Source organism: Sesamum indicum, linkage group LG9 (assembly GCF_026168435.1).
Source record: "Sesamum indicum cultivar Baizhima isolate 11 linkage group LG9, ASM2616843v1, whole genome shotgun sequence".
NCBI classification, from domain to species: Eukaryota; Viridiplantae; Streptophyta; class Magnoliopsida; order Lamiales; family Pedaliaceae; genus Sesamum; species Sesamum indicum.
The window spans coordinates 1,652,973-1,672,279 of record NC_142665.1 but is presented as its reverse complement, the minus strand read 5'-3'; the positions used below and the strand labels follow the sequence as shown (position 1 = coordinate 1,672,279).

The 19,307-nt window shown below is 36.7% G+C and overlaps 3 protein-coding genes across 6 annotated transcripts; 1 reads left to right on the top strand and 2 right to left on the bottom strand.

The window, feature by feature from the left end:
- Positions 1-381: 381 nt before the first annotated feature.
- On the bottom strand, positions 382-1,513 carry LOC105169946 (aquaporin TIP1-1-like). Its single transcript, XM_011090494.3, has 2 exons — positions 1,042-1,513; positions 382-928 (listed from the first exon to the last, which is right to left on the bottom strand). The coding sequence occupies exons 1-2, from the start codon at positions 1,444-1,446 to the stop codon at positions 566-568; spliced, it is 768 nt and encodes a 255-aa protein (XP_011088796.2). The 5' UTR covers positions 1,447-1,513; the 3' UTR covers positions 382-565.
- Positions 1,514-7,157: 5,644 nt separating this feature from the next.
- LOC105170220 (uncharacterized) lies at positions 7,158-14,967 on the bottom strand. 4 transcript variants are annotated; one of them, XM_020696704.2, is made up of 6 exons: positions 14,435-14,967; positions 9,874-12,756; positions 9,259-9,312; positions 8,231-8,575; positions 7,887-7,959; positions 7,158-7,805 (listed from the first exon to the last, which is right to left on the bottom strand). In XM_020696704.2, the coding sequence occupies exons 1-4, from the start codon at positions 14,867-14,869 to the stop codon at positions 8,318-8,320; spliced, it is 3,630 nt and encodes a 1,209-aa protein (XP_020552363.2). In that variant the 5' UTR covers positions 14,870-14,967; the 3' UTR covers positions 7,158-7,805; positions 7,887-7,959; positions 8,231-8,317. The 4 variants fall into 4 exon arrangements, with proteins under 4 accessions (XP_020552363.2, XP_011089194.2, XP_020552366.2 ...); XM_011090892.3 differs by having other exon boundaries at positions 7,158-7,648; XM_020696707.2 differs by having other exon boundaries at positions 7,158-7,648; positions 9,874-12,421; positions 14,435-14,575.
- Positions 14,968-15,755: 788 nt separating this feature from the next.
- On the top strand, positions 15,756-18,993 carry CSD2 (copper/zinc superoxide dismutase 2). The gene is made up of 8 exons (XM_011090495.3): positions 15,756-16,177; positions 16,444-16,505; positions 16,613-16,652; positions 16,747-16,842; positions 16,933-16,964; positions 17,092-17,167; positions 17,294-17,347; positions 18,711-18,993. The coding sequence occupies exons 1-8, from the start codon at positions 15,883-15,885 to the stop codon at positions 18,734-18,736; spliced, it is 681 nt and encodes a 226-aa protein (XP_011088797.1). The 5' UTR covers positions 15,756-15,882; the 3' UTR covers positions 18,737-18,993.
- The last annotated feature ends 314 nt before the right edge of the window (positions 18,994-19,307 follow it).

The following is a 19,307-nucleotide window of genomic DNA, read 5'->3' as shown; positions in this document are numbered from 1 at the left end:
AACAATGTATGAGTGACTCTCACAACAAACATATGTCATTCATTACAAAAACCCATCGTTGATCTTATAAAGAATTGTGGTCTAACTGAAAATTTGTATGGCTGACAGTGACAGGTCAATAATACGGGTTTCGACCCTTGTTCGATTCAAATACGCTGCAACAAACAGAGTAGTCCTTCATGTCGAGTGTTTTCCCTAGTTTTCGACTTTTATACAAAAGAAAAAAAAAACAAAAATTAATAGGTGAGGGGCATGCCATAAATAGTTTTAGTACAAGCTACGAAAAATAATTAATTAAATTTTGTGAACACAAAAATTGACTTTGGAAAACAAAAGATAAATCCAACTTATTACCACCGTAAAAGATAAATAAACAAGATGTTGAAGAATGGAGCATAGTAGTAATAATAATAATAAGCCGTGGAAATACAGATTAAATTTCACAAATTCACAGCCACCAATTCAAAGTTCAACAAACCACAAGAGATGAAATTACAAACACTAGAATAAACTCATCATCCTCATCAAACAATTACATCAAATAGAAAATCAGCTCCAATTTTCCTTAGAACTCCGACAACGGCTCGTGGGTGTGGCTGATGAAAAACACCTCGTACACAACGCCGGCCAGCCCTCCGCCAATCAGGGGCCCGGCCCAGTAAATCCAGTGGTTGGTCCAGGTGAAGCTCACCACTGCAGGGCCGAAGGCCACTGCAGGGTTCATCGATGCTCCGGTGAATACACCACCGGCCAGGATGTTAGCTCCCACGATGAAACCGATGGCAATGGGTGCGATGACGCCGATTTCACCCTTCTTTGGGTCGACGGCGGTGGCGTAGACCGTGTAGACGAGCCCGAAGGTCATCACAATCTCAAAAACGAAGGCGCTCCAGACAGACACGCCGGAGACGGTGAATGCGGGAATTGCCTGTATATTTTCATACCCAGAGTAAACTAGCTAGTTAGCATCAAACACAGAGAGATATTTGGATCTGTGTATGTGGGTATGGCATCAATTAAAAAACATGTTTTTAATCTTACCCAGCCGCCGGTGGTGAAGGAGAGCAGGAGGCAAGCAACAATGGAGCCGAGCAACTGAGCGATGATGTAGAGAATACCACGGAACAGAGTGATGTTTCCACCAACAAACAGCCCAAACGTGACTGCGGGGTTGACGTGGCCGCCGGAAATGTTAGCGCCAATGGCGACAGCCACGAACAGTCCGAAAGCATGGGCAACGGAGGCAGCGATGAGGCCGGCGGGGGTGTTGGGGGCGTTTCCAGTGAGCTTGTTGTAGGCAATGCCAGAGCCAGAGCCGGCGAAGACGAACACGAGGGTACTGATGAACTCAGCCACCGCCGCCTTCACGGCGCCGGGCTGGCGGAACTCATCGTGGCTGCCGATGGCGACGCGGCGGAGGGGGACGTTGAAGTACTCGCCCGGCATGGTCGGAGAATGGAGGACAAGACTGGAGGGTTAGTAGGTGTGAGAATTATTGAGAGTGAGAGAGAGGAATGCATGCGATAGTACTCTTTATACTGCAAAATTGTGCATGGTGTGGGTCGGACTGGGGCACCCGGTTGCCCGTGTATCCGGAAATTATTATGGCAGGTTATAATAGGATTTAATTTTTTATTGTAGTTTCTTATTATCTATGTTAATATATATATAAAAAAAAAATTATTCACACACACAAAAGACGATTAGTGCAACTATTGCATCAATTTTTTATGTAATAAAAAATATCTTTCATGATAAATAACTTATTCAACTTTTAAAAATTTATATCTATTGATAAATTATTATTTTTATTACTTATTTCTTTGTATCAATGTAATGTACTGATTTATATATTTTATTTTTATTTATAATATATTCTAAAATAAAAAAATTATTCTTTATATGCACATAGAAAGTATTTAAATAAGTAAATAAAACATATAATTTTTTTTATAAATTTGATTATTAAATGTAATATAAAAAAAATAAAATCAAACAATAAATTCTACGGTTAGAGCGAATGAATTGGGCAGACTATTTTATCCTTTTGGTCAAACCATTTGCTTATTCAGTTGAAATTGGTGTATCCGGTTGCCCGCCGTGTGGGGAAATTATTGTGGCCGATGATAATTTCAATGCAATTTTTCTATGGCCAGAGCCAAATTGTAATTGCAGAGACTATTTTACCCTTTGGGTTAAAATATTTTTCAACTTTCCTAGACATATAGTTGGCTAAATTCATTGTCCGAGTGGTTAGTCCCTCTACTCACTTCAAAATATTCAGCTCCTATGCCTGCATATCAGTCTTAAATCATCATATTTTGATTTAATGGTTTTTAATATATGTACAATATACCCACTTGAATGGTGTCACGTCCCTCTCCAAATTCCATGAAAATCACAAATATTAAAGGTTATTATCCAAATTCCACGTTATATTAATTGCTCCACTAGGTCAAACTTAAATTTCTCTATAATAAAAGCATCTTAATTTGTCCGTTGCATTTTTACGGATGTGTATCATATTAGATTGAACCTATTAAACTTTTTACAGAATATATTTAAATTTAAACAAAACATCGTATAATTATTTTAAAGATTATTATATTTGTAAAATTAACTGATGTTTCATATTTGATCTACATTTTTTTAAATAAATTCAATTTCTAATTATTAAAAAAAAAGTTAGAACTGGCCGATGTTATATGTATTCCGAAGAATTTTGAAAGATTTAGAATGGATGTATTCCATCATTAGATCAAAAACTCCCCCCCCCCCTCCCCCAAAGGGGAAAGACCATAAAAAAATAATAATAAAGAAATTAAGTGGATGGGTGTAATCGTCAATCACAAAGTCCTAATCTGGCAATAATGAATTTGGTGTGGCAAGTAGGTCCAAAGGAAAAACGTCGGGGAAAGTATGGAATGCGGAGGAGTGGAGGGGGTGGGGACCAGGAAGAGCAGGTTTCACAGCTAAGCAGTGAGCTGAAAGGTGAATAATGGACCGACACGTGTCCGTATTGGATAAGAGCCAAGTCACATGGTCTGTGTGATGGTGACTTGTGGAGCGGCTGTCCCTTGGATGCTTATTTCGGTCATCCTCCAATCATTCATGTTGGGCTGGAATACTCTAGAACTCACTCTTCCACCCCTTTTTTATATTAAATTTTAAATTAATTAATTAATAATAAAAAGATTAATAAACCAAAGTGAAATACTCTAATTAGGTGAAAATTTTGGGTTGGAAAAATAAATTAGGAATTTCAATTTTATTTTCATTTTTAAATAATTAAGAAGTCTATGAATTAAGCTGGTATTTGCGAGCGATATTAGAATAATATTCCTCAATTTACTGTTGAAATATAATATTTTTATTTTATAACTTTTACTCTCGAACTACTTTAAATTAAGTTGACTTAATAGCTCCATGCTAATTTCGACAACTCATTAATAAAATTATAAATACTAAATTATTTTTTAAAAATCTCCAATTTTTTTATTTTGAACTTTTATTTTTAAATACTCAAAAATTTTATTACTGTTTAATTTATAATTTTTTTATAATTTTCATCATAAAAATAAAAATTATTGCAAACAGTCCTCGTTTATAGTACTTTTTGTTAGACGTACTCATAAGAAATAAATAGAAGCACGAGTCATTTTAGGAAAATTATTGAGTACACCTCATTTATTATAATTTAATTTTAAATTTACTATGTAATTTAATTATATCATTTACATATCTAGATATTAAATAGTCACATGCCAAATTTTCTATATATACAGAAACAAACTTTCAATAATTGTAAATTAGATATTTGACGCTGCTACTCAATTCTGGTTCAGAATTAAATTGATGTCGATTCTCATTTTTTATTTAATATATATTATATGTAAACAAATTATTTTATTTATACATAAATATTTATATTATAAAACTCGTATATATTAAATAAAACAAAAAACACAAAATTGGGTACTTTCCGTCAGGTGGTTCGTGGTTCAATTTCTTCTACTGATGTGACAAATAATTTATAAGTAATCTTACGAATAACATATGATTTTGAGGCTAAAATTTTGATAGTCGAAACAAAAATCACCTAATTTTTTTTCTTTATAGGAAAAAAAGCAAACAAATTATTTTAGTAATCAAAATCAAAGCGACTGAATTTTTGTATACCCCAAAAAGAGAAAAAAGTGGAAAAGGTTCTGCCTTTTCTAATTGTTGTATCCGAAAGAGATGAAAAGTTGAAATAAATGGTTTATTGGAGAAATCTCCCATCTTCTTGGAAGTATACACTCTCTTGGCATCATGAAGGCGTTTAACAAAGTTGTAAAGGGAGCGACATATAAATTCATCAAAGAATACACGTTTTTGCATTATGGGAAAGCTCCAACATAATTATTAATCTTACAAATTATATCAACACTTCATTGTATATTGAAAATATAATATAGGGATGATTACATTCTCATTTTCTGAATTTTTGTGTAATTACACGTAAGTTCTCTGTGGTTTGAAAAATTATATCTAGCACCCATGTAGTTTGCTTCCGTCTAACAAATAAGTCCTTCTTTGTTAGTCAAATTTCACTGAGATTTGCTGATATTAACAAAAAAATTAAAAAAAAAATCTATATTTACCTCTAATAGATTTATTATTGATTTCTTGTAGATCAAATAAATATTTTTATGCTCAAATTACCCTAATACATCTTCACACGTTAATGATTATTTGAGGATGTATATGTTCACCATTATAAGGATAATTTAGTCGAAAAATGATTATTTGACCTGTAAATTTGGTGAATTTAACTGACAGATGACTTATTTTTTTGACGGAAACAAACATCAGGGGTGCCATGTTTAATTACACTAAACCTCAAGGAGGGGGAGGGGGGGAAGTGTAATTACCAACATTCTTGACGTTTGGTGTAATTACACGTAAAGCGCTCGTGGTTTGAAAAATTACATTTATGATCTCAAATGTTTGTTTCTGCTAATAAATATATCTTTTTATTAATTATAATTCACTAAATTTACTAATATTAATAAAATAATTAAATAAAATTTTATATTTATTTTTAATTAATTTATTACGAATCAAAATTATGACGATTAAATTAGCATACTTGTGATCAGCTTCTGCAACACTAACTCCAAATAAATATCAAATAAAGCCAAAATGAAATATTCCACATATATAATTGAAGTGAGATCTTCTAGAACGATTCCTCTTCCTCTGCTCCAATTAAATAAAAATAAAAAAGATATTATCTATACTTTATGTCATTGACAACTAATTAATTTTAGACACGCATATTTTTATGATTCGAATTTTATGGAGTGGTTTACGCAACAAGTAATTATTATTATTTAATAATTTTCCCTTTCTCCCTCTGAATTATTAGTACATGTTACGCACCATAATTAAACTATAATCACAAAATCTATTAAAATACTGAAACAAATCAGATCCACCCTATTGCTTACCACACTTTCTCATCAAAGAAGGATTTATTTTTCTTTTTTTTTTATAGGGACTAGAAATTATTATTTTGATAAGAAATATTAGATCGATAGATGAACTTATTGGATCAGCTTAATTTTTTATTTTTTAAATTAGTTGCATCTTGAGTGTGCACATTTTTAGAGTGAGATCCCATAAATCGATACAATATCATGGCTACCAAATCTCTTTTCTCATTCAAATTTTATTAATAGTTGAAACTATTGATGTAGAATAAAGATAGATGTTTGGATTGATGGAAGTCGGAAGCTGAATACATGATTTAGAGATCAAATTTCAGACAACTATAGCATTTGTTCTGAGAGGAATTATAGAATTATTTAACTATTTGTTGGATCGTATTATTAAGGAGAACCTAATTTCTCATCACTTACGTCATGAGTAACCACCATTCGATACGAAATTTCATCGTTTCAACTACTATCCTATATTTAAAGTTTTAATATCAAACGACGCACTTAAAGTACAATATCTGTGTTTTTCGTCAATCCAAACGATCTTACAATGCGTTGTCCTCTTTTCTCCATCTACTATATAGTTACTAAAAAATGTACTTCAATTATTAATTTATATTTATTTTAAGAATAAATTACAATGCCGTCCTCCGAGTTGGTATAATTACAAATACCCCTTATTGTTTGAAAAATTATAAATATTTTCCTGAAAATTGATGAAATTATATAATTCTTGGATGGATGTATGAAATTGTCAACTTTACCCTTATTGCATTTTTTTATTTTTTTTAAAAAAATTAAAGACTTATAAAAAAATCGTATGGGGTAGATGAAAAAATTTTAAAAGTTATAAAAAATTATCCATTTAGTCCTTAAAAAAAATAATTTTTTAACGAAATAAATAAAATTATAATTTTTAGTCTACAAAAATATTTTGATAAGTTCACCATAAAAATGGATGGAAATTTAACGGATTGAGCTAATTATTAAACAGTCGTTAAAATTAAAGAGGTATTAGTAATTTCTCAAACAATGAAAGGGTATTCGCAATTATGACAAACACAAAGGAAGAAGGTTGTGATTTACGCTTATTTTAATAGAATACTATTATTAGTGTTTCTACTAAAAAAAAAGAAAGAAGACGAAGAGGTATGGGGGAGCATATGAATTAGATGAAGTGTGGGTAGAGAGTAGAAACATGTGAAGAAGGGTTCCTCACTGTCCATCAATGCCGACACCCTATCTTCATTTATTTCTCTTCTGGCTTTTTATATCCAACCCCAACCCCCCCTCCCCCCCCCCCCCCCCAAACAAAAAAAAAAAAAGAAAAAAAGAATATATATATAAATGAATAATAAATAAAATTCAGAGTACAGAGACGGTATCGCACGTTTTGCACGTCCATTCACGGAATTCCTATTTTTTTGATTGGACAACTAATTTCATCCTCCCCTTCTTTTTATGGATTATTTTTCTTTTTTATCTTAAGATAAATTCATTTTATTTTATGGAACAATGAGTCAGATAATCATTTAAAATGCTAAGGAAAATATATTAATTAATCAAAATTTATCAAGTTCCTAATATATACGATCAACTTCCTTGGCCTGTTTATATATATCATCATAATTTTATCTATTCTCAAGATGAAGACAAACGGAAAGGGGGCAGTCCTTCTAACAAATTGCTAAATTCTTATCAATAAAATAAAAAAAAACTGAATTTGGAGTGCCAAATCAAAAGGTATTATTTCAATCTCATGACCAATACTCCTTGAATTTGAGCAAGGACAACAAAAGGTAGATAATTCATGAAACCACAGACATCCTTCACGCCAACAACTTCCCCATCCCCAAAAGCTAATGTTCCAACTTATAAAAGTCGCTCTGCATGGACGGATGCTGCAATGATATAGAGAGAATTTACCAGGAAACATTGTAATCGAATCATGTGGAGCCATAACAGTGCCCATAGTTCAATTCATTGTCGATCTCAAAGAGTCCTTTTTTATGTTCTTTGCATTGCACAAGTCCCGTTCATCAGCATATGAGGCGAGAGTTCCAGCAATAATGGCCAAGTAGATGGAAGACGGTTTCTCCACAGGCCACTCATTGTGACATCAGATGCCAAAAGCCTGCCTCAGGAAACAGCATGAACTCGCTTGTCTGCACATCACATTAACAAGCCTTTGAGACGATGCTAATCTCTTCTTAACATTGTTACTTTGTGCTTCATGATTTTCACATCAAAACAATATTTCCCTCTTCTTTTCTTTTTTTTTCCCTTTCTATTAATCAACTTCAACTTTCGCGGACATATAATCTGAATACAGAAGCAACTGATTGTCTGAGCATATATACGACAGATATCCAAATGCAGATGTTAAAAGATCAAAAAACATACCGGTCATAAGAGGACCCTCCTCAATTGTAGGCTAGAAATCTGAGGAATTGGTCAAATTGCTTGATGAAGAGACCTGAAAACATTCCAATTACTTTCAATTTCCCTGTAAATCACAGAGTCAAACTCTGCAATGTCTTCAAGAGATGCCACTTATTAACCACAGTTGCCAAAACAGGAAAATTGCTAAGAAGCCAAACCCCTCCAGATCCACAGTGAAAATAATTAAATTATTTGGGGGTGGGTGGGGGGTTCTGAAGGGTGAAAAACAGAAGTTTGTACTGCTAGATCCAAGACTGGTCAGAACATAAAACATAAACACACACTTGAGACTAGAAAGAGTTTACCTGATGCACAGGGGGAACTCTCCACTTCCTAAGCACCCAGAAACCCAAGAGGAGTGATATATGTAGCAGCAGAAGTTCTTTGACTTGCTATGTGACTAATGCTGGATCAAGATTCCCTCTACTCGACACAACCTGCAAAGCTGTTCCTTTCATAATATAGGCAGTGAGTTGTGGTTGATTCTCAAAAGGTCTAAGAGAATGTAGACTTCCATCGTCCAATTCTACGCCATAAACAAAAGGGAGCCTTAGAGAGAGAAAACTCTCTGGTGGCAGAATCACTGGACAACCCAAGCTGAATCGTAGTTTTTGTTCACGATCAGGAACAGAGGGAGGTAGACATGACAACTGCAATTAGGACAAACTTGTCAGAAACAGTGTCAGAAATTCCAGAATTCTGGTTTTAAAAAAAAGTTGTGTCTCACTGGCATACTTTCAATATGAAATAAATGCACAGCATATGAGAATGCAAACCAGTGTAAGACTGGATGATCACATAGAAAGAGATAGTAGAAGAACATTCATAGAAGAGCGTTCTTCAGGATCTTTTGATATATTGGGTTCCTTTAATGATCTTCACGAGATTAAATTTCTAGCAATCTTGATGCTTCTACAGTTATTCTTAGTACCTCATCAAACATAATGCCCAACAACTTTTGCCTAGATAGTGGCCAGAATTGCATTTACCGAAAAGCCCAAAAACTCTCCAGGGATAAAAGCACGACATCTTGTCCACACTTTATACATGCCAACTTTGCATAGAACACCATTTCAAACTCATAAAATGGAAATGTACAACAACCAGGGTGGTGTAGAGATTGCAATGCGATTTTTCCTGAATTCTGAATAACATAACTTGTAGCATGAGGCTTCATAAAGAAAAAACAAAAATCACCAACTAAAAGCCCAAGATATCAGATACCAAAATACAAAAGAGAGAGTCACATCACATTACAAAATAAGAATTGAAAACCAGCCAGACATTACAAAATTTAGCAGCAATAGGTAGCAATTCTTTTACTGGTACATACCTCAAATTGTATGATTGGATCTGCAGCTAACAGGATAGGGAATGCAGGTGTTACCTGCACAACCAAAAGCAAAATCAGTACATGTTTTCTGTGCGTTCTTCCCAGTTGGAAGAAGACCACGACTAGAGCTAATTATAACAGGTACAAGGTAGTTTGTGATAGCCTTAAGGTAGAGAAAAAAAATCAATATCACTAAGAATTGACCGTTGATAGAATTTAAGAACCCACACGAGGGGACAGGAGAAAAAGAGATGCGGACCATGAGCAACACAATTATCTACAAGGACATCAGACATTAGGAAGATTACAATGCAACAGCCATGAATGATGAGGAAAGAAAAGCTTGTGGAAAGGGAGCATTGACAAGTCTCAAAAACAGGGGAAATTTGAACAGAAAGTTATGACAAAAGCTGAACTAAAAGATAAACCTACAAAAAGGGAAATGCAGATGTTAAATGTTTCGACTTTCGAAGGAGGAGGGCAATGGATAAAGGATGGATGACATAAAGAAAAGTCATACAGTTGCAAACCATGGCAAGCCCTCGTCAGGTTGACTATCACTAGACTTGTTAATATTATCCTAGGATTTAATATAGTAGTAGAACAAACATATACCACAAAGATCCTCTGCAGCTGTGAAATAGTGCTTGCAAATTTAATATTTGTTGTATCGTTCTTTGTTGTGGAGTTCCTACAGTGCGGACAGTTCATATATATTGGCAGACTTCTATTCAATAAGGAGGAGGCACCACCACCACCATCATCAACAGTGGGTCTAAGGTCGGCATCAAGATCTTTCACAACATCAGTAACTTTTATTCTCTCATTTTGATCCTTGCCTTGCCTGGTTGATTGCATAGATTTATTAGACATGTTTCCATTGGCCACTTTCTCTTTTGACTTCTCTGTGTTTTTAGACTTGCTACTACCACCAGCCATAATTATTCCATTTGACCCTCGTCGGGTTCTACCATGGCCACCAATTTTACCGAATTTAGCAGCATCCTGCTTTTTGTCCAAATTTTCCACCAACAAAGGGACAACATTCTCTTCGGGCACTAGGTATGACGAACCAAGGTCATTAAGATGATCTGGAGTTAATATAAACCTGTGGCCACGAGGGCACTCATGTTCAAACCCCAAATATATAGTCATACGCTTGACACTGGCAGCTTTGATCTGTTCCGTACTGTTCGTATTTAAAGGAACTATGTTGCTGCCAAAATGTGGAAAGAGATTGCCATACTTATAGGTATTGCTAGCAATGCCATTATCATTCGGTGCATTGTCAATTGAAGCAATATTCGCAACCCTTTTAGATTCTTGATTGTAGACAATTTCACTAAGTTTGTCTGCAGCCTGTTGTGGTTCATGATGTTGCTTTACACCTTTCTCAACATCTGGTAAAGGTTGTTTTCTAGACAAAAGTGGAGGAAATCCGGAGTTGGCAGCAGCTGGTCCAGCAACAACTTCAGAAAATGGTTTTCTCATTGTAAAGTTAGAGAATCCTCTACCAACACTTATATTTTTACTAGTGTTTCCAGTGATATCTGAAGGGAGCCTTATCTGCATCCCCACTCCATTCTGCGCTCCGCCAGTGCCCAACGGAGCAGCATCAGATGTCTGAAAATGTGCATCTATAACAGTTTCAACTCTAACGGTTCTGTCTGAGACACCTTGCTGGGAGTTATTTAGCAGGGAATGAGTTGCTTCCTTTAGCTTCTCAACAAATATAGTCCATCTTTGAAGAAACTTCTGAGTTGCATAAAAGCCGCTCTGGAGTAAACCTTTTGAAGGGTCATAGTACTTTGCACCCCCAATACGAATCAAATTCCAGGATGAAGGTTGAATGGGTCCCTTAATGCTTGCTTCTGGCATCTGGACCGCAGGAAGAAGCTTATCGCAATCAGCAAAACTATTGCATGCACCATTTGCTGTTTCATAATCAAAGGGATCTGGTCGGAGTCGCCTAGAACGACCACAGGCACAAGCATGGAGGTATACATATCCACTTGAATGAGGTTTTATGTCCTCTGCCGAAAGAGATTGCGTGTCATGCTTTTGATGCATGCAAGGTTTCCCAGTTAGACTAACTGCATCACATAGTTGCCTTCCAGAACTCCAGATAGATGTGCATTCATCCTTCAATTTTTTCATATAAACTTGCACGGCAGGTCCCTTCACCATTGAGGTAAGGGCACGCAAGGCCTTCTTTAGATGGTCCTCATGCTGTGAACTTGGATAACAAGGAGGCAGATCATCTAAATAAACTGCCTTGGCAACTGGAAAGGCTTTTTGGCACCACAAGGTTGAAAATCTAGTGTTCAATCCAATACCATTCTCCAGAAGAGATACTGCAGATTCGAATGGATCTGAAGGAGTTGCTGTATTTTCTCCAGTTGGTGAAGCAGTATCCTGCTCACGCATCCTGTTGATTTTGGTTTCATATGTGCAAGCACGTTTTGCTGACAGGATTCCATGAAGAATTAATTGAGAGGAAGATGACCAGATCCCCAAAGTTGGGAGCTCTGGAGCAGTTACTGTCTTTCCAGAAGCAGTAGCTGAGGCAGAGGCGGCTGCTGCAGCTGCAGCCGCAGCAGCCATGCCGACGCCGGGAGCAGAGCCACTGTTGCTGTTAGCAGCTAAACCGCCTCTTCCTCTTAGAAGATCAGACTGCCTGTAGATAAAATCCTTCACAGAGAGAATGTCCTCTTTGTTTGCATTTTGTTGGTGGCTTTCAAGCAAAAGAGAATCTGGTGTCGCTTTCCCATCCAATACTTCTTCGACAAGGCCGATTGCGAACTCAAGAGATTCACCACTCTGACTTAAACCAGCATCTACAAGTGAAACAGCCTTTGATGCATCAAGTGAAAATAGAGGGGTTGAACTTGCAATAGCACCACTCCTTGACCCAGCATGGCCGCCTTCAAAACCTGAAAGCGTTCTACATTTTTTTATTGAAAAACGAATTTGTGCCTCAAGGGAAGATTGTAGTTTCTTCCTTAATCCACCCTCAGATTTGTTCACAGGTCGTGCAAGCACAACAACGGAGCTAGATCCTTTTGTGGGCAAGCCTGGTCTGCCCGAACTGTTCAAATTTGGAGACAAATTAAGCGATGTGGTCTCCGAAGTCTCCTCCATATTTCCACTGGGGTGAATCTCACTGAAATCGTCAAGAAAAACAAAGAGTATAACTGGGGTACATTGACCAGGTAGTAAAGAGGTATAAGAACCTAAACCTGACATTACTGTAATTGATGAAGCATTACGATTTAGAATCCCTCGGCTTTTACCAGGAGAAGGATTTTTAGGTGATGCTCCGGTAGGAGATATTCGTGAATGGGCTGAAGAACGAGTCCTAGATGTTGCATATGACATATTTTGTGATCTTATAAATGGAGCCATTGTATGTTTAGCAGCCTGGAGGACCCGGAACTTTTTCAACATTTGAGTATCGAATCGTGACCCCTCTTGAATAAGTATTATTATGTGACAGACCTGCATCGCTTAAGTACGATCAAATGACTTACAACTTTGACGATTCTTAAAAGTACTGAAAACAGGGCAAAATAATTTTCCCCAAAGGTAAAGAATTGCTTAATCAAGACAAACTTGAATGACTTGACATTCAATTTTATGTATCTAGTTACTCGACTAACCCGCAGAAACTGGCAACTTAAAGTAAAATATAACGACATAGATTATAGACCATTAAAATCAAAGAAGTTTCTAAGATGAAGTTTCTAAATGCACTTCCAGAATAATCACACCACTGTTTGCATGTTGCAGTCTTTCGTAGACTGTAAGCGAGCAGCAAATGAAAGGAGCTACCTTGCAATTAAAATTTTGATCTTACTACTCTACTAAAGAGATTCTCTTACCACCTCGTTCACAAAAAGCCATTTTTTTCTCAAAAGAAGGAATATTGCCATTCTTTTCTCAAACGATTCCTCTTACCATATCTATATCTTATGTCAGAGTAGGGGGAGCATATTGCCATTTTTTTCTCAAAAGAAGGAATCACAGTCACAACGCAGATACCATGTAAAAGAGCATTTTCATGGAAAAAGTGAGATACTAAAATCATCTCAGAAAATAGTAAGCTAAATTTCGGGAACCCGTCTAATCAATTCTTTTTAGATCACTAAATTTTATTACCAGACAATACTTGAATGTTCACACTTTGCATGCAAAACAAGCTATTCAGTTAGAGATACACAGCCATAAAGCACATTGTTTCCTTTCACAAGAGAATATTTCCAACTGAGAAACCAGTTCCTAAATAAAGGATCAACTAAATGAAGCTATGTTACAGAACCACAAACCTCATTCAACTTCAATAGAGAATCAACAGCATAACTCTTAGCAAGTTCAATACTTTCTTTTCTTCTAGGATGTACAAGCTTTTTCGATATTCGGACAAAAAACTCAAACTTGCCTAGCAACAGCTTGAAATCTTTTGATAAATTAACATCCGAACGAGGCTTCATTTCAGTAACAGTCAAGCATATCAGCTGTTAAGTTCGAGTAAAATTGGAATAAATTATCAGTTCCAGGCATAACTGGCAAGTCATATGGCATTCAACAACATATCGTTCAAGAAGAGTTTCTTCTCAAACTGAAATAAAGTCACTAGGCTTGACACTTCCAATTATAACATACATTCTAGAACACAGATCCTCCTTAAACCTTCTTGTATATCATAAATTCCTGCCAAACTCTTGCTATCTTTACTGCTGTTGTTGATCATTATGAATGGATGAATACTTCAGGGAGTCAAGAGGCTACTCCAACATTTGCGCTTTTAGTTAAAACACAATAAGTTCCAAGATATTTGCTGAGCAGCAAATGGATTAGCTTTTAGGGAGTCCAGAGGCTACTCCACCATTCAAGCTTTTAGCTAAAACCCAGTAACTTCTTGATGCCCAGCATTCCTTCTTGAAAATTAATCACAAAATATCTCTTTTTAGGTTACATGAGATCCTCCAATCTCTAAATTTGAAAACTCCGTAGACCCTCTGACTTCCTTTCCCATAAAACTCGACACCCACGCCACATTGTAATTCATACACTTAAATCCCACTGAAAAACTGAGATAAAAACTCAAATTCACACTAAATGCAACAATCGTGTTCTAAGGAAAACTCATGCCGAAAAGTAAATAAATAAAACTTACAGAGAACATAAAGAGCAACCCCTGAAGATCCCCGAACTCCTGCTCCTCCATAACTGACTCAAACCGGGTCTCTGAACCCTCCTCAGTCACTGGGCAACAGACAGAGGAAAACTGCAAGTACAAAATCCCCTGCTCCTCGTCGTGATAAAAGCTTAATTTCCTGCTCTCGAACCATTTCCTCGTCTCCGGGTTGATTTTGTCGGGTTCAAAGCGAAAGGGGGTGTCCAAACTGCCGGAGCCGAAAACCTTGGAGTCAATAATTTTGTTGATGAGGTGGGACACGTCGTGGTGGCGCCTCCCTATGAATCCCACGACGACGACGCCGTTCCTAGGGGGCGGAGATGGGTCGGGCGGCGGCGGTTGAGGAGGGAGGGGATGGGTGGGCGCAGGAGGTGGGCGAACGAGAACCCGGATGGAGTGGGAATTGGGTTCCATCGAAATTCGGGACCGGGTTTCTGCAGCTGTGTTAACTGTTTATGTTTGGCTTTGGTGAAGGATTTCACGGCCATTAGAGGCCACAGCAGGTGAAGACTGAAGATACTCCGGACCGGGTATTTCTAAAGAAAAGTGGGCATAGATCCATAATCCGAATGTAGTTTCGGGTCAGTCCATCCCGAATGTTCTGGGCCCATCAAATTGTTGGATTGGATCTACACTTAGCTATGGGCCGCGGTAGGTCCTATTAAGGCCCAGTTGTGGAATGTTGGACTCCTCAACTACAATTTGCAAAAATTACGAAGATTAAAGCTTTTTGACTCAATCGTTTACCCGACATAGACTGCGTATGTGTACATTTTTAAAAATTATTTAGAATAATAGATTAATATTAAATTTATAAAAAAAATAATAACAACAAATATGCATTTAAAAAATTAAAAGAAAAAAAAAGTACCAAAAGGCATTTATGCAGACCACCTCTCTTCAATTACATATATAAAATTTTAAATTAAAAAGAACATAAAAACTTTGGGATGTGAATTTTTTTTAAAAAAATAAAAGCGATGACTTATTATTAATCACAATAAATCCGTTACAATTACAACATTCCACTTATATTATGTATTAGATAATAACCTATGCACATGGTCGAACTCGTGATCTCCAAAATTATGTAATCTCGACTCGTCAATTGAATTAATGCTCGAAACTTGAAGTTGTATATTTGCATATTATCCAAATAAAATTAGAATTTTTTTTTCCTGTTTTGTGGGGAATTAGTTAAGAAATTACAATGAAATCCCTATGATTTGATGTCGAATCCAAGTCCAACATAATATTTGACTTGTCCTCTTTCATTGTTAAAGCGACTTCTAAAAAACGTGGCCGATCAAATACTGGGAAAGGAAACAACATAAGAAGAAACCAGAAGCGCTAAATCCCCCTTTCTCAAGCGCTGCGCTCCCTCCACTCTCCACCCAATCATTATCACCTAATCCCACCCAATCCGGATGCAAGCAGCACTTGCGGTCATGGCAGCGCACACAGTTCTCGCCGCCGCTGTTCCAGCCGCCCACCAATCTCTCCTCTTCCCCAGCATTTCATCTGCGTCATCTCTATCTCTCCCGCTTCACTCTTCCTTCCACGGCGTCGCTCTTAAGGCAAATGTCCGCCCGTTCTTGTCTCTCTCGGCTGCTACCGCCCCCAAGCCACTCACCGTCGTCGCCGCCACCAAGAAGGCTGTTGCTGTTCTCAAGGGTACCTCGAATGTGGAGGGCGTTGTCACTCTCACACAGGAAGATGATGGTCAACTCCCTTTCTCATTCAGTCTTTTCAGCAAACACCTTTGCTTATATTTTATGTATGGCTTTTTAATGCGAATTCAAGCTAGGCTTGCTAATTTTGTGCTTGGGATTTCGTAACTGGCAATGCATCATTTTCTTGAAATGGGATTCACTAAGTCTTGGCTCGCTGCTACTGTACTTTATTGTCTACTTACGAACATGCACTGTTTGTGTATTTGTCGTCTGACGTTTTGTTTCCACTTTCTTGCTCGCCTTTTCGGTGTTTAGGCCCCACTACTGTCAATGTTCGTATCACTGGGCTCACTCCAGGAAAACACGGGTTTCACCTGGTGAATGTTTTTCAACAAGTTGATTTATGTTTTAGCTGGTGAATTCAGATGAACTTTTGCTCCCCGGAAGTTATGAGTCTAAGTTATGTTTTCTTTTGTGATTGTAGCATGAGTATGGTGACACTACAAATGGGTGTATATCAACAGGTTAGGACTTTATTATGTTTCGAGATTTAGACTAGCTAAAACTTATATTTTCATGAGATTTTATACGCATAAAACTTTTATTTGTTGCTAACAGGACCACATTTTAATCCAAATGGCTTAACACATGGAGCTCCTGAAGATGAAGTCCGTCATGCGGGTGACCTGGGAAACATAGTTGCTAATGCTGATGGTATTTTTGGTGCATTTTTCCATATTTTCTTTCATAAGCTTGGTATTTCTGGCATTTTATTGTTTAATTGGTGCAATGTGATTGATACAGGTGTGGCTGAAGCAACCATTGTAGACAGTCAGGTAGTGTTCCGTATGCTAGACTTCTACATAGTCTACAGACATGCTTATCAGAGCCATTTTTTGTTTTAAGAATTGCCAATCTCTGTGTTAATGATATAAACGGGATCTTTGTTATTAAAATGTGCAGATACCTCTGACTGGTCCTGACTCAGTTGTTGGAAGAGCTTTTGTGGTTCATGAGCTTGAGGATGATCTTGGAAAGGGTAAACTTCTATATTTCTAGTTTATGGATCATACCATTTGCACATGTGTTCAAATTTCTGCAGGATGGTCTTTCATATCTTGCCTGTAATTTTGACCCATTTTCCCTTAAATACTTTGGGATGCAGGCGGTCATGAACTTAGTCTCACCACTGGCAATGCTGGTGGACGTTTGGCTTGTGGTATGCAACTTTTCTTCCTCTACCTCTGTTATCCTATGCTGGCTCAAACTTTACTTTAAATGTTAATTTCTTGCGAGTAAACATACTGAACTTGGGGTTGGTACTTTCTCAAAATGTAAGTAATAATCACCACAGTCTGTTATCTCTTAGGCACACTGTGTAAGCAATGCTTCTGGTTGTCACAATTGTCATTGTTCTCTTAGCAGAACTAGACCACTTGTCTTAAGCGGTTCATGAACTCAGTTAATAGCTTTTGACTATCAGTACGTAATCTTGTTTTAGTGCTCACGAACCTCTAGTTGGCAAACAACTATTGGCCACAAAACTATAGAGCTACTCTGATGGCTCATTTTCCATAGAGAGAGAGAGCTGATATTTATTAGATTTCTAATGAATTATATCATTGTTACACTGAAGAAATATATCTCTATGTTCATTTGAAAAGTTTAGAGTAAAATTTGTACAGACTCTGCTAACAATCCCTATATTTCTGTTGAGATTAATAGTCGTTATTCTTTTTCTGCCAACACAAAAGGAACTAATACAAAAACTGACACTGAGAACATAGCTCACTATCAAACACCATATGTTAGACCTAATAAGTGCACACCAGCTAATAGTTTTACATTGCTCCTATTTGGAAATAATATGCGGATCCTGAAGAAATACTGATACATTTTAGCCGGTGAAAATAGCTAGTGCTTGTTTTCATATACTTAGTCTCTCACATGATGAATTTGCGGTCAACTCACTAATTGAGAAGTTTGACCTGGTATTTATATGTCTGTCTGTTTATGATTTTTTTCCGGCATTGACTTTAGAAAGCCTTTATTTGGTGAGAGAACTGTACCTATGATTCATGTTGAAACTACACTCTCATTTTCTTGTGTATTGTATGTATTTGGTGGTTGAGTTTTTTTTCCTGTTTCTTTTATGTAATTTTTCCTCTTTCTTTTCCGCTTTTGGACTGCGCAGATATTTGAATTGGCCAGGATGTTTTTGTTTCACAGTCTGTAACACCTGTGTTTTCATTTGTTGGGTCGTAGGTTCTCCGGCGTTACTTGATATGTCCTTAATAAACTGACTCTGTCTCAGAATAATGATCTGAGATTAAATTACTTAGAGAATGAAATTTGGGAAGTTGAATTTATATAGACATACACTTAGAAAGAAACAGTTCTTGAAACTGGAGAGTTGCACTCCCATATTAGCACGTTATATTTCCAGCTGCATCTTTAAGTCTGTTCGGTCTTCTCCAGAATGGTACCTTGTCTTGTGGGCATATCATCTGGACTTTTATCCTTTGTAGGCAGCAACCATCATTCGTTTCTTTACATATCTTCTCTTATATTGCAATGTGCAGGTGTTGTTGGTTTGACTCCCCTGTAATTGTGAGCTCCTTGTGTGAAACCATCCTGGGGTGCATTCTCGGACTTCTTATGGTTCATATGGAAGCCTATGGTTGCTGAGATTTTGCATTATATTAGATAATTGCTGTTTGCGTTATCGACCTAATAATTTAGCTATGTATGAGAATTCTGTCAAAGTAGATAACCTTCACCATGGATGACTGAAAGTTTCCAACTTGCTTATTAAATCGAAGTTTGTGTTCCATATGACAATTTGAATAAAGCTTACTTCAGTAAGAGTTATGGTTAAATGGTCAAAACTCTGATAGAATTGCTATATTCACCTACCGACCGACGGTCTAGTTTGCTGTTGTACAGCTGCTGAACAGAAAGTACTCCCGCAGGCGTTCATTCAGGTTTCTGGTTACAATATTAGGCAGCATAAGTTGGCCTCATTTTTTTGAAATTCGTATGTTATTATTTAGAAATCATATATTATGGATGAGAGTTCAAAAAATTAAATGTATGGAGAAAAAGAAGGGGCCACTAGAAAAGATCTTGATTAAGAAGTAACAGAATACCTATCAATATTAATGCGGGTTTCAACAGTA